This window comes from Elaeis guineensis, chromosome 12, assembly GCF_000442705.2.
Source record: "Elaeis guineensis isolate ETL-2024a chromosome 12, EG11, whole genome shotgun sequence".
In the NCBI taxonomy this organism is placed as follows: domain Eukaryota; kingdom Viridiplantae; phylum Streptophyta; class Magnoliopsida; order Arecales; family Arecaceae; genus Elaeis; species Elaeis guineensis.
Window position 1 is genome coordinate 28,483,616 of NC_026004.2, and position 12,684 is coordinate 28,496,299.

The following is a 12,684-nucleotide window of genomic DNA, read 5'->3' on the forward strand; positions in this document are numbered from 1 at the left end:
TATAAACTTTTATTAACAAAGATAGATGACTGAACCACATTAGAACATATCGATAATTAGAAGGATCAATTTGATACTTTTTAAAATATAGATTGAAGAGATACTCCTATAATTAAAAAAAAAAAAAAAAAAAAAAAGTGAAAGCCATACACAATAAATGCCATACACATAATTTGTAACAACAAGAATGGCCACACAGCTGACTCAAAATTTTGCAAGCAGTACCAGATTCAAGGACAATCACATAATACAAGCCTCCTCGTTTGTCAACATAAATGAGAAGTTTCAGACAGCTAGAAATTGACAAAAAATGTAATTACATGAGCAAACTGCAACAGCACATTTGGTACCAAATTTAACTGATTTAATCATCATACAACCGCTGAAAGACAAGAAAAACACAAAAATAATCTAAGATGTCATTAAAACTGTTGGATAAGCAGATGTAATCAAATGCCAATTATGTAAAAGCAACACAAATATCCAGCTGTCCATGAAAATTTAAGAGAACTAATATCCATAATCCAAAGCAAACTAGACTTAAAAAGAGTTGACATCATCAAAATCAGATAAGAGGATTTGCAACCTCCCCCATACATGTCCACAAAGAACTCCGACTACCCCAGACAAAATATGAAACAAGCAATACGATCAGACAGTGGCAGCGGCACCAGAGGCAGCAAGCCGCTTCCTAGCCTCCTCAATGATGCTGAGCTTGATACCCTTTCCTTTAGGAAGAGAAACCCATGGCTTCGTTCCCTTGCCAATGGTGAAGACATTGCCAAGGCGAGTTGCAAACTCATGACCAGTTGCATCTTGGAGGTGGATAGTCTCAAAACTGCCCTTATGCTTCTCCCTGTTCTTGATAACGCCAACACGTCCCCTGTTCCTTCCACCAGTAACCATGACTACATTGCCGACATCAAACTTGATGAAATCTACGATCTTGTAAGTCTCCAGATCAAGCTTAATGGTGTCATTTGCTTTGATTAGAGGATCCGGATACCGAATTGTCCGACCATCATAAGTATTGAGATAAGGAATGCCCTTGTGTCCAAACTGAACAGATCGGACCTTGCACAGCTTGAACTGCAGACGAAAGGAAGGATTTCTAAGACCATGCTAAATAATGATCTCTGAGTGAAAAGTATTACAAGATAAGTAGTCTGAGTTAAATTTACTCAAACAGTTACGTACGTCTGTATGAATCTCTATAAGGATTCATCCGAGTAATTTCCGCAAGATCAGATATCGGATATATCATATTATACATTAAACAGTAGTTTAAATAGTTCTACAGACTTCTGTGAAAGAGAAACATTGATTGGTTAAACATTGCAGCACATGAGACCATTTCAATGCCAAAAAAGAAGATAAATAAATGAGTATAGCTGATGGAAAGATTAGTACCAGCAGTTTTCATTTTCAAAGACTATATTCAGGAAGCAAGTACACAATTGTTGACTCTAACACTACAAACTAGTAGAAAGGGAGAAAGGTTATCTCTTTCACAGATAAGAAATCACGAACATCCAAGCCATTATGAGAGAGAATTCGTACACAATAATACAGATATCACATACAGACCTTAGCCTCCTCATCTCTGATTGAGTGGAGACGGAAGCGCCCCTTGGTGTCATACAGGAGCCGAAAATTCTCATTTGTCTTTGGGATCGATACAACATCTGCACATTACAAAATAGATTGCCATAGAAATAACAATAGTTAGTACTTGTCAGCAAACTCCAAGAATATGTATATGACAAGAAAAGCTGAACAACAAGCATACCCATGAAACCAGCTGGATAAGTCTTGTCTGTCCTGACCTTTCCATCAACCAGTACGTGCCGTTGCATCAGAATTGCAATGACTTCACGGTAAGTAAGAGCATATTTCAACCGATTTCTTAGGATAAGGATTAATGGTAAACACTCACGAGCCTTGTGTGGGCCAGAAGATGGTTTTGGGGCCTAAAAGACAGTCAATTCATACAGTAAGTATCACAGATATATATATATATATATATATATATATATATATATATAGAGAGAGAGAGAGAGAGAGAGAGAGAGAGAGAGAATAGCATTCTTAAGGCTATTGAGTGGGCATCCAAGTAATACATACACATATACATATATGCATGCATGTGTAGAGAGATAGAGATAGAGAGAGAGAGAGAGAGAGAGAGAGCACTCTTGGCATTCTCTTTTTCATCAAGGGTATGTTTGGGTGCAATGAAAACTGCCTGGAAAACTTGCTTGCTTAGAAAAATCTAGTTTTCAGTCTGTCTGTTTGATTAAAAAATTTGGAAAGTCTATGACATTTTAAGAAAATTTTGCATTCCCATAGAAAGTTCTATTTTTCTTTTATTTTTTTTCCATGATTTCCTTACAACCAAATACACCATTTATTGAATTTTTTTTTTTAAAAAAACAAAGAAAGAAAAAAAGAAAAAAAAAAAGGAAGATAGCCCAAACTTTTCTGCACTTACAAAGGCACCACCAAGCTTGTCTAGCATCCAATGCTTTGGGGCATTGAGCCTCTTCAGATGCTTCTTCAATCCCCTAGCCTGAAACGCACACAAAAGAAGTATAAATTAGACAACAGCAGAGTAAAAGCTAAATACTAGTAATTTATCAGTACAAATTGTGCAAGAAGCACAATGATAACAGGTTACACATCAGCAATGACGGGGTGCTTCAAGAAAATCTTTGTTATAGACAAGTATATGGAATATCCTATCTGCTATTCAGCTAGATAGTAACAAAAAACTATATATTTTACTTTTAAACCCTCAAATAAAAAGGTAATATTACAGCCAAATGCAAAAGGAATAAAGATGATGTTTTGTGATCATTTTATTCTTTAGCAGCTCAAAAGGCATTTAAGAAACCAGCAATAACTCAGATGATTGGCAGATCCATTCCATATCTTAATGGCTTATCAAAAAAACTTTTAAGTTCCCAACTGGCATGCAGAACAACAAACAATGTAGGACTACATGCAAGCGTTAACCATGAAATACTCAGTTATATTCTAATCATAATGTATTCATTATTATGCAATAATTTGCAAAATAGAATATCCAAATTCCTCAAAAGAAGAAGTATGCAAGTTCACAGACCATTCACCCAGACTAGTAAAATCGTATAGCTTAACATCTCATTGGCTGTTTTTTTGGAGGCATAACTAAGACCATGTTTGGTTAACAACTAAAAACATCCCACATATTTTTAATCAGGAAAACCAAATGTTATTAAACATAACATTAAATTGCAGTACCCATGGCTTTTTAGCATCAAATGCTAAGACTTTTATCTTAGGGCCTATTTGCTTGATTGCAGCAGGCCCATCTGCAAGTCCGTTTGCAGCAACTGAGAGAACTGGACTGCAGCTTCTTGAGCTGCTCCAACTACAGGTGCTGGAATGGGATGAGATGCAGCAACCCATACTGCACGAAGATCAGCTATACGACAAAATGCTGCAGCACAAGTGGAATGGTTGAGGTGGTTTTGCTGCATCTAAATCCTCAACCTCAATGTCTTCTCACTCCCTCCCAAGTATAAAACATATCCTGAGCTCTCACCACAGTCTCATCTTCTTTTCCTCGCCCAAGCTCTACTCACTTTGGTTCTGATGCTCTGACCAGCCACACCGGTGTTTAGTGCTTTAGACTTCCTCATCCAAAACCTTAACCCTAAGAACAAAATTCCTTCCACCTCTCACTGGCCTTCTTCCAAAACCCTACTCCATTACCCTAAACCTATCCTAAGAACAGAAATAGATCTCTAAGTCCCTAGCCCTAATTCACCCCTTTCTCCCATGCTAACCGCAACCCTAGGCATGGATCTCTTGTAAGCATATGATTGATCAATTATCAATGTTTTTACTTTGTATTTTCTTAGTTCCTATGTTGGATTTATGCGCATATTAGTTGACTTCTTAGAAATATGCTTCATGTATTCATTTATTTCTCCTAATGCTAGATCATTCAGATCCATGTATTTTGCACTGGGGATGCCTGTATTCATTTTTTTCCATTTGATCATAGTTCTTTTCTTTATTCTGTGATAGACATTGCTTTTTTTAAGAATCTAGTTTCAATAAATGATAAATACTTAGGTTTCTTTCATCGAATTTGTCAAAAATTTTGAATACATATTTGAGTCCAAGGATATGGTTTCATCTTCAGATCATAGTATTGGTGCCATGAGCATTTGTTACCTCTTAAAGATTACAACTTCTCTTTTTGGAGTTTTACTTGTTTTATTCATGTAAGTCATTGGTAGAGAAGAGATGGAAAATGAAAAAGGAACCTAAATAGACACATGTGTGAGATGTGATGGGTTCTGTTCTTCATGTTACCAATGGTGATTTATATATTTATTTATCTTGGTATATCTATTCTTGTTAATATACTATAAATATATTTCTCAAATATATATATATATATATATATATATATATATATATATATATATATACATACATACATATATATGGTACAAAGGTCACTGTTTTTTGCCAACCTTGATGCTCACTCAATGACATTCATTCATACAATCCTCCATTTAAAAAAAAAAAAAGGTATATGCATTCTCCTCTAACTTTAATGCTTCTCATGGTAGAAATTAGAATATATATATATATATATACATATATATGGTACAAAGGTCACTGTTTTTTGCCAACCTTGATGCTCACTCAATGACATTCATTCATACAATCCTCCATTTAAAAAAAAAAAAGGTATATGCGTTCTCCTCTAACTTTAATGCTTCTCATGGTAGAAATTAGAACTGAAGGTTGCCTCTTTATTTGAAGCTAAATGATTTTACAGCCTATAAAATGTCTCCACTATCTGATTGCTGATTGTATTTTCTTCCCCTCATCAAGTGTATGCCAGTTGCTTTCTGTTACTGTTCTACTGAACATTGGCGAGCAGAGATCTACTTATAATTTACACCAAGATTCACAGTCCTGCTACCAGACTGCATATCGATAGGAGACCCGTATGTTAAGGTACTGAAAACCATTCCATACAATATCAAACCATAGCGGTACACCAAAAAAATACATTTTTTGTTTTCAAGGTTTTAAGACTCCATTATTTAGTCTTGAATGCAAAATTGGGTTTCATGAATTCATTTTTCATGTTTAAATGTAACATAATTTAATTGTATTTTGTCATGCTTAAAGAATGCTGTTACTATATGGTACATTTTAATTTAACTATGTATAACATTGAAAATATAAAATGTCTACATTAAAAACAAAATAAACATAAAAAGAAAATTAAAAAAAAAAAAAGTTATACCACTACATAGAACTAACCAAGATTTATGACACATCACGAAATCATGCCAAAACACAAATTTTGGCATGATTTCCTCATCTTCAATTTTTGTCAATTTATGAGATGTAATGAATAAAAGAAGAAAAAAAGGGGAAATACCAAGATTGGACTTCCTGCTCCCCCTATCACTCTCTTCTTTTTCTCTTCTCCTCCTTTCTCCTTTCTTATCTTGAAACAGAGAGAAAAGGGCCCTAGACCCTTTCTCCTACAATTATTGAGGCCTTGACTAGTATTAGGGCCCTTACTGGTCAAACCTGCTCAGAACCTAACAGTTCTGTGCCATTCAACCCAGTAAGGACCAATTGGCACCCGTTCAGGTCAAATGCCGTCCCAAGACTGCAAACCATCAAGGCTCGTGGTCTATATGGTACAATACCAACCGAAGCGAGTGGTTCAATGTACTATTGTATACCATGGTTTATACTACACAACACCCTATGATCAATACATATTACAAAAGTACTGAATTTTGCCAATCAGATTTACAAGAAAAGATGCTTTGCTAAAGCATTTTTTGCATTTTCTTATTTATATTCCGGTCTTGTTCTGGACGTACTATCAAGTTAGAACTTCATTCCCCACTTATGTTCCCAGAACTGAGTCACCACCTTGTTCTTCAACAAGGTTGGTCTGACAAAATTAAAAACTGACAAAACCAGTCGTTAAAGTTTGAAATACCATGATATGAACACATATTGTGGTATGCCACCATTCATACCATCCTTTATGAAGGTTTGAAATACCATAGTATGGTACAGTGTATGCACTCAATACACCTTGGCATGGAAAGTGTCATACCATGATAAGATGAGCTTTTCAAAACCTTGCTAGTGATTAGATTCCATTCTTAGCATCTATTTCCCACGAGTATCCAGGCACAAGAATTCTAATGAGCATAAGTAGATGATAAATGTTTGGCACTTCTAACTGAATCCTTTAGTTAGAAACACGTAGTAAAAAAAATAAACAGCATATACAACAAGACAATAATTAAATATAGGAATAAATGTGAAAAATCAAATTTATTCTGCAAAAACTGAATGCAAATCCTATAAGCATGAATATGTTTCAATTCAGCTATGGTCAAATTTATAGGCATGTTCATGCTGTAGAGCTTGAACTTGGTTTAATATTGTGAAATTGAGTCTAAAATATCAATTAGCTGTAGTTTCAATTACTATGATTAAATATATTAAGCCATACAGGTATTTGTGAAGATATTTTGATTTATTCCAGCTATACTTAAAACTTGATGATCCTGCCAAACTATTGGAGTTTATGTGAAACTACTTTAATGCAAACTCCTAAAACTGTGTAAAGAATCGTCAAAGTTTGATTCAGTTAATATAGGCAAATTGTAGTGGTTGCTTGACAAACAAGAAGGAAGTAGCTTGAAAAGGTGATTCTCACCAAGTATGGATCATAGGAGTGTTAGATGCTGGTAATAGGTCAGACAGGGCATTTGAAAGAATGCATATGACTAAAAAGAGGTCTACAAGAGCAATCTTGACTAGTGTGCTGATGTTTATTTCAATCCATTTCCTAATTTTTATAAGCTAGCTTATAACAGAAAGCAATTAGCTAACGATTGTTATTTTTATATGTTTGTGGAGGTGTATCTAAAGCTATAAAGTGTATCATCTCCTTCTCCGTAAAAGGTCTCTAGTAGGTCGAAATTTTTACTTTTATCAGGCCTTCTTGGATTATACTATTGGCTGAGAACTCTTTTTTTTTTTCTTGAAAGTCGAATTTGTGTGCCTTCAATAATTGGCAAGTTCTGTGGTTGTGCACATCTTGTTCTATTTATACAAAAACTTGGTGAATGCTCTTGCAAATACACGATTATATACCTTTAACATGCTTATATAACTTTGAGGTTATAATTCACTACAGGAAGCATTTTGAAAGGTCCCTTGTTGTTTTTAACTAGGAAGCATTTTGACCCAATGCTCTCTTTCTATATATATATATAACATGGTAAAGCGTTTCCTTTAACCAAAAAGAAAGGACAAATCCCATCCCATAAGATTATGTCTCAATCTCACGCTTAGATTTCCAATCTAACATTCCGTTCCAGTTCCAATTCATTCCGTAGATAATGAATGCGTCACATCCCAAAGGACCAAACAAACAGATCTCAATAAGAAAAAACTCATGAAAAAAATCTAATAAAAATTACTAACTGGAAAGAAAATTTTCAGAGATCGTGAAAAGCCTTGTAAACCAAGACTCCGAGAGAAAGAATTGCAAAATTATCATGACATTAGATTACTAATACAACGATTTATCGGACGGGGATGAAGATGGAAATCGAACCATTTTCTCCTCCTGATCGCGGCGGCCTTCCCCTCCGACTCCTCAAACGCTCGAAATGGACTCGCGTGCTTCGGCAGAAGAAGAAAAGAGAGGGAGCTAGGGTTTTCAAGGACCCCTAGTGATTATGCACCGTCTGATCCGAGATGGACGGCGTCGAGTCAGCTAATCCGGCCCACACGTCAAACAGGAATCTTGGGGTGGCACTGGGTTGGGTAGGGTTAAGCCTGGATCAAACACAAGTTGCGTCCATGACAGACCCATTTATAATTGAAATGAAGAAAATCATCTACCTTTGGTTGTGTTTATGTTTGAAATTTGTTTTGTTTTACACTGCCCTTTATTTTATTATTTTTTTTCTTTTGTTATTTAATTGCATGTTATCTATTGCTTCACTTGAATTCATCTTTCCATTATCATGATATTGAGGCGATGAATAAGAATTATTAGTGCTCCCATAGTCAATGAATATGATTTACTACAACCAAGGGTGCCCTATGGAAGCAGGTTTTTACCCAAAAAAAAAAAAAAAAAAGCAGGCCAAGTCTCATTTTGATTGAAATGACTTATAATTATAGGCATTGTCACCAAAAAAAATATTTTAGGTATATTTGTCTGAGCCTCTTGAGCAAATGAAAGATGCTTCTAGAGTAGACTGAAGGCACCATTGGTTCAGTTATCCTACAAAGCACTCTTATTTAACTTTATATCTTATCTACTTCCATGAAGGTACTTTTGAATTGGTAATTTTATTCCTAAAAGTTTTCCTTGATTATAACTTTTATTCATATCATAGCACCTCAACAAATTAATGTGACACTAGATTTGCATCCCAACCACGATTGGCTTATTGCTTAGAATAATAGAATCTCATCAATTAGATTAAGTTTACCCATATCATGAGAATTTATTGTTGTACTAGCTGCCTTGGGCATATCACTCGTATAACACATACAATATATTGCTCACTCACCCATAGCTTGAATGATAGATATATCGTTACCAAAGGATTGGAGGTACATTGAAATTCCTTGGGTCAATTTTATACTTTGCTGAACTTCAAAAAAAAAATTGATGTCTTATCTTAAACATGACTCAACAACCGGTAAGTTATCCGTGAGGCATAAAGAGAAGATAAATTATAAACCAGGTCCATACTAATGAAGATGTCGGTGTTAATGATGAATCTCGTCAAAAGAATTTTAGTCAAGCTAATAAAATTTGAATAAAAATTTTGATAAACTCTAAATTTATTTATTTAAATAATATAACAATAATAATATAAGTAATAAATTAATTTACTTAAAGTCTAGTTGATTTGGCCCGTTAACTGGAAGATCAGTGGAAGAAAACATCCAAAAGTATGCTAGACACTCAAGAAAAGCAATTCGGAGTGCTTTTCACCCCATCACCTTCTTTTCTCTCTCTCTCTCTCTTTTTTTTTTTTTTTAGCTTAGCATAGGATTTTTCTCAACAATGCAACTTTTTAATGCGGTAAAGCAGCTGAATTCGCATGACTTTTGAGCCTAACTATACTGCCTAACCTCCGTGTCTTGCTACTTTTCTTCTAGCAGAAAAGTACATTTGAGATCCCTTTGAGACGATGATTCCATGATCTTTCTATTTCTCTTTAGAATGAATCGACTTAAGACAAATTCCAAACCCTAATGTTTGTATCATCAGGCATTTTATCTTAAGATATGGCCGAGATGCCCTCTCTTGCAAGCACGATCATAGAAAGGGTTGACAAAGCTTATTTGACACTTAGCAAGTAAAAAGAGAAATAAAGAGTGCTTGAAAACACTAGAGAGAAGGAAAATAGAGATAGATTGCTAAAGACAGAACTCATAAAGAAATAGAGATCATTGATTTTTCTGATGTCCTGAGAGGTTAAGACTCATGATCTAATATAGATCATGAATAGACACATTTAAACAGTCATTTGACCAATTAACCACAAAAGAAAGTAGTTGGTCAAATAAAATACGAGCATTCAAGAAAACAGTCATTTGACTGTTTCACCATGAAGAAAAGCGACTGATCAAATAAAATATGATAAAAAATTATTGGACAGGATCCGGTACCACTCATTGTAGCAAGAAGAAAGAAGAAATAAAAATAAAAATATACAATCAAGTACGTAAAATAGTCTAAGTGCTATTTTCATGAGACATGCAAGCTTCACTATAAAAGAGAAAACAAGTAAAAGAAGAGATTCTTGCACTCTCAACTCTTTGTACACAAATCTCTCTCAACTAGAAGCTATCTTTACAAAAGCTCTCTCAAAATCTTCCAAAAAGACTCTCTTACAGTCTGCCAGTAGCAGGATCCTCAACGTTCCTGGACACTTTCTGTGATGCTAACCACTACATCATGCCTTTGTCGTGCTCTACCTAATGCTCTGCTCTGCCACCGACCTCCTGTCGGTGTTCTGCCTGCGTCTGCTCTACCGACGGCACACCCTCAGTGCTTGTCGAACTCTCTCTCGACTGCTGCTTGAGCCTCACTCGGCTTCCTTTTTTTACGGTTTTGTTGCCTATACGGCTTTAAACGCATCAAATCGAGCCCAAATCGAAGATCTAACGAGTTTAGATCTCTTAACAACTCCCAAACACACTTCTCACCATTGGATCACCCCCAGCAACACTTCCATGCCGTCTGATCATGCAGTTACCCTAGGAAACGCACGTGAAATGTTTTTGGTCCACACCTCCTCTTATAGACCAGTGGTCTTTGATGGACCGCATAAGAATTACGTGGCCATGCCTGCGCATGCCCGCCTAGGCCTGGGCCGCGTGCCTGGGCTGGGCTGTGCACCCGCACCCGCACGTGCCTGGGCCAAGCCCACATGCTACTAGCCTTCGAGCCTCCTTTTCTTCCTTCTGGTCTATGCATTGTGGGCCTCACTGGTCCACGCATTGCAGGCCCCACTATTCCACATCTCTGGACTCCTCACGATGTGTTCTTTGAGCTGGACTTTTCCGCATCTAAATTTTCGCTCCTATGTATCGAATTTGAGATATTTTTTTTAATAAAAATAAAAATAAAATATCATTGCACTGACGTGTCACACCATGTTTGGACACGTATGTGCCAAGCTGGACCGATGTATGCATGTGTAGTATAAAACTCACTTCATTTTAAGGCCCAAGTAGAAGTGGGTATGGAAAGAAGATATATAAACACAATGATATAAGTGTCCCTTTCCAATGGGGGACTAAAATTATGATAAAAGGCTTGACGAGACTTTTGAAAGGAAGAAAATTTTGAGTTTTCTTCCAAACTTTTAATAGTCCCTCTCAAAACTCAAAATCTTTAAAATTAAATAAAATAATTATTTTAAAATTTAAAATCATTAAAATTTTTTATTGAGTATTTATACTATGCAATAGGATAAGTGTTTTAACCTCATTTAATTTTAAAGCTGTCAATTTGGTTGGGCCCATCGGGTTAGCCCGCCCTGCCATATAAATGGGGTGAGTTGGGTTCATGTTTAAGCAACCCATTTAAAAGTGGATTAAATAACCCACCCCATTTGGGTTGCGGGTTGTGGCAAGTTCAGGGTGGGTTGGGCAGGCCAGCTTGTCTTGACAGCTTGGTGCATTTAAGGATGCTCATTAGACCTGACATGTTCCTCTCATTTAAATATTTTTGATGGACCCTCCTGTTCTATTGGAGCCAAAGGACCGGCATCCTATGAATGATATCCCAGTATGTACATGGAGCCCACAGTATCCCTGACATATATTGGGGCCATCACACCAACTTGTTCTTCCAGCTATTCTTGAGGTATTAAAAAAGCAACAAGCGCCATATATTAGATAGATGAACTGACCATAAGCAATCTGGATAGGAAAGAGTCCCAAAGTTCTCATTACAACAGCACCCAAATAACAATTAGTAATTAGATTCCCTGCTTCATCGAAGTAGAGAAAGAACAACATTAGAACAAGTACCCAGGGCAGGTTGGCCCGTTTAACCCATAGCCCATGGCGGGTTGGGTTGGGTTGGAGTTTTCCCAATCCACCAGTTAAACGGGCCAACCTGACCCACCCCACCCCATTTAGAGGTGGGTTGTGGTGGGTCGGGGCGGGTCAGGACGGGCCTGCCCATCTTGACAGCTCTACTTGGTTTCGATAATTTCCATCCGATGGAATCGGAGTGAATTGGTCTCGCATTATATTCCTTTGACCTAAACTTCAACTACCACATGCATGGCATAAATAAATCTATCATGGCATTGTGCATTATTAGTCATACACAAATATCTTGCTGTTCGTGAGAGAACATAAGGATTGTGTATGTCCTTTAGCCTTGGTAGTATACATAAGCTCTCATATAGGTAAGTCTTCTAAGGGATATGTTTAGAGTCATATCTTAAGAAAATATTTCTTTAGATTTTATTCAGAGTTATGCTCTTCCTTAATATCTATATGAGAGCATTAATCACCATAGAGATAGAATAGAGTGGAGACTCTCTCTATATATAATAATATGTGCTCCCTAGCCAACGAATCAGTTTGTTATTACCATATTGAACCTTCTTCAAGGAATCCTCTATCATATAGATTGGGTTTCTATTGTTGAAAGGCTCATTATTAGTCAAGTCCCATCCTGCTCAATTAGAGTGTGCACGGTTTAGGTTAGATCAGTTTAGGGATATTTTTCAAACTGAATTGATTTAAATTGATTTCTTAAAACTAAAATCAAAATCAAACCGATCTTGTAGAAAATTTGATTCAAACTGATCTAAAAAATTTAGTTCAATTCGATTTAGGTTAGCAGGTTGCACACTAGGCCGATCAATGCTTTCTTTCTAATAGAAATTTTTACAAACATTCATGGAGTTGTAGAAAGAAATAGTAAGAGAGTAAGAGAGCTTAATAGATATTTTCGAAGGAACGTGGATCCATATCATGCTCTGAATGAGGCAATCTTTCCTAAGAAAAATAGATAACAAACATCAATGAAATTATTGTGAGAGAAAGAGAGGAGGGTGGAGGACAAACCAAATC

At 36.1% G+C, this 12,684-nt stretch overlaps 1 protein-coding gene across 2 annotated transcripts; it reads right to left on the reverse strand.

Annotated features, from left to right (window-relative positions):
• Positions 1–397: 397 nt before the first annotated feature.
• LOC105054584 (small ribosomal subunit protein eS4x) lies at positions 398–7,821 on the reverse strand. 2 transcript variants are annotated; one of them, XM_010936121.4, is made up of 5 exons: positions 7,673–7,821; positions 2,492–2,569; positions 1,790–1,970; positions 1,588–1,685; positions 398–1,089 (listed from the first exon to the last, which is right to left on the reverse strand). In XM_010936121.4, exons 1-5 carry the CDS (start codon positions 7,673–7,675, stop codon positions 652–654), a joined length of 798 nt encoding a protein of 265 aa, XP_010934423.1. In that variant the 5' UTR covers positions 7,676–7,821; the 3' UTR covers positions 398–651. The 2 variants fall into 2 exon arrangements, with proteins under 2 accessions (XP_010934423.1, XP_073102872.1); XM_073246771.1 differs by lacking the exon at positions 7,673–7,821 and adding an exon at positions 6,155–6,197.
• Between the last annotated feature and the right edge of the window lie 4,863 nt (positions 7,822–12,684).

What these genes read in the sequence shown, in the direction of transcription:
- LOC105054584 (XM_010936121.4), bottom strand. An exon ending in TTATCCAGCTGGTTTCATGG is followed by an intron (nt 1,686 to 1,789) that starts GTATGCTTGTTG and finishes TGTAATGTGCAG; the next exon opens with ATGTTGTATCGATCCCAAAG. An exon ending in TCAGAGATGAGGAGGCTAAG is followed by an intron (nt 1,090 to 1,587) that starts GTCTGTATGTGA and finishes TTTCGTCTGCAG; the next exon opens with TTCAAGCTGTGCAAGGTCCG.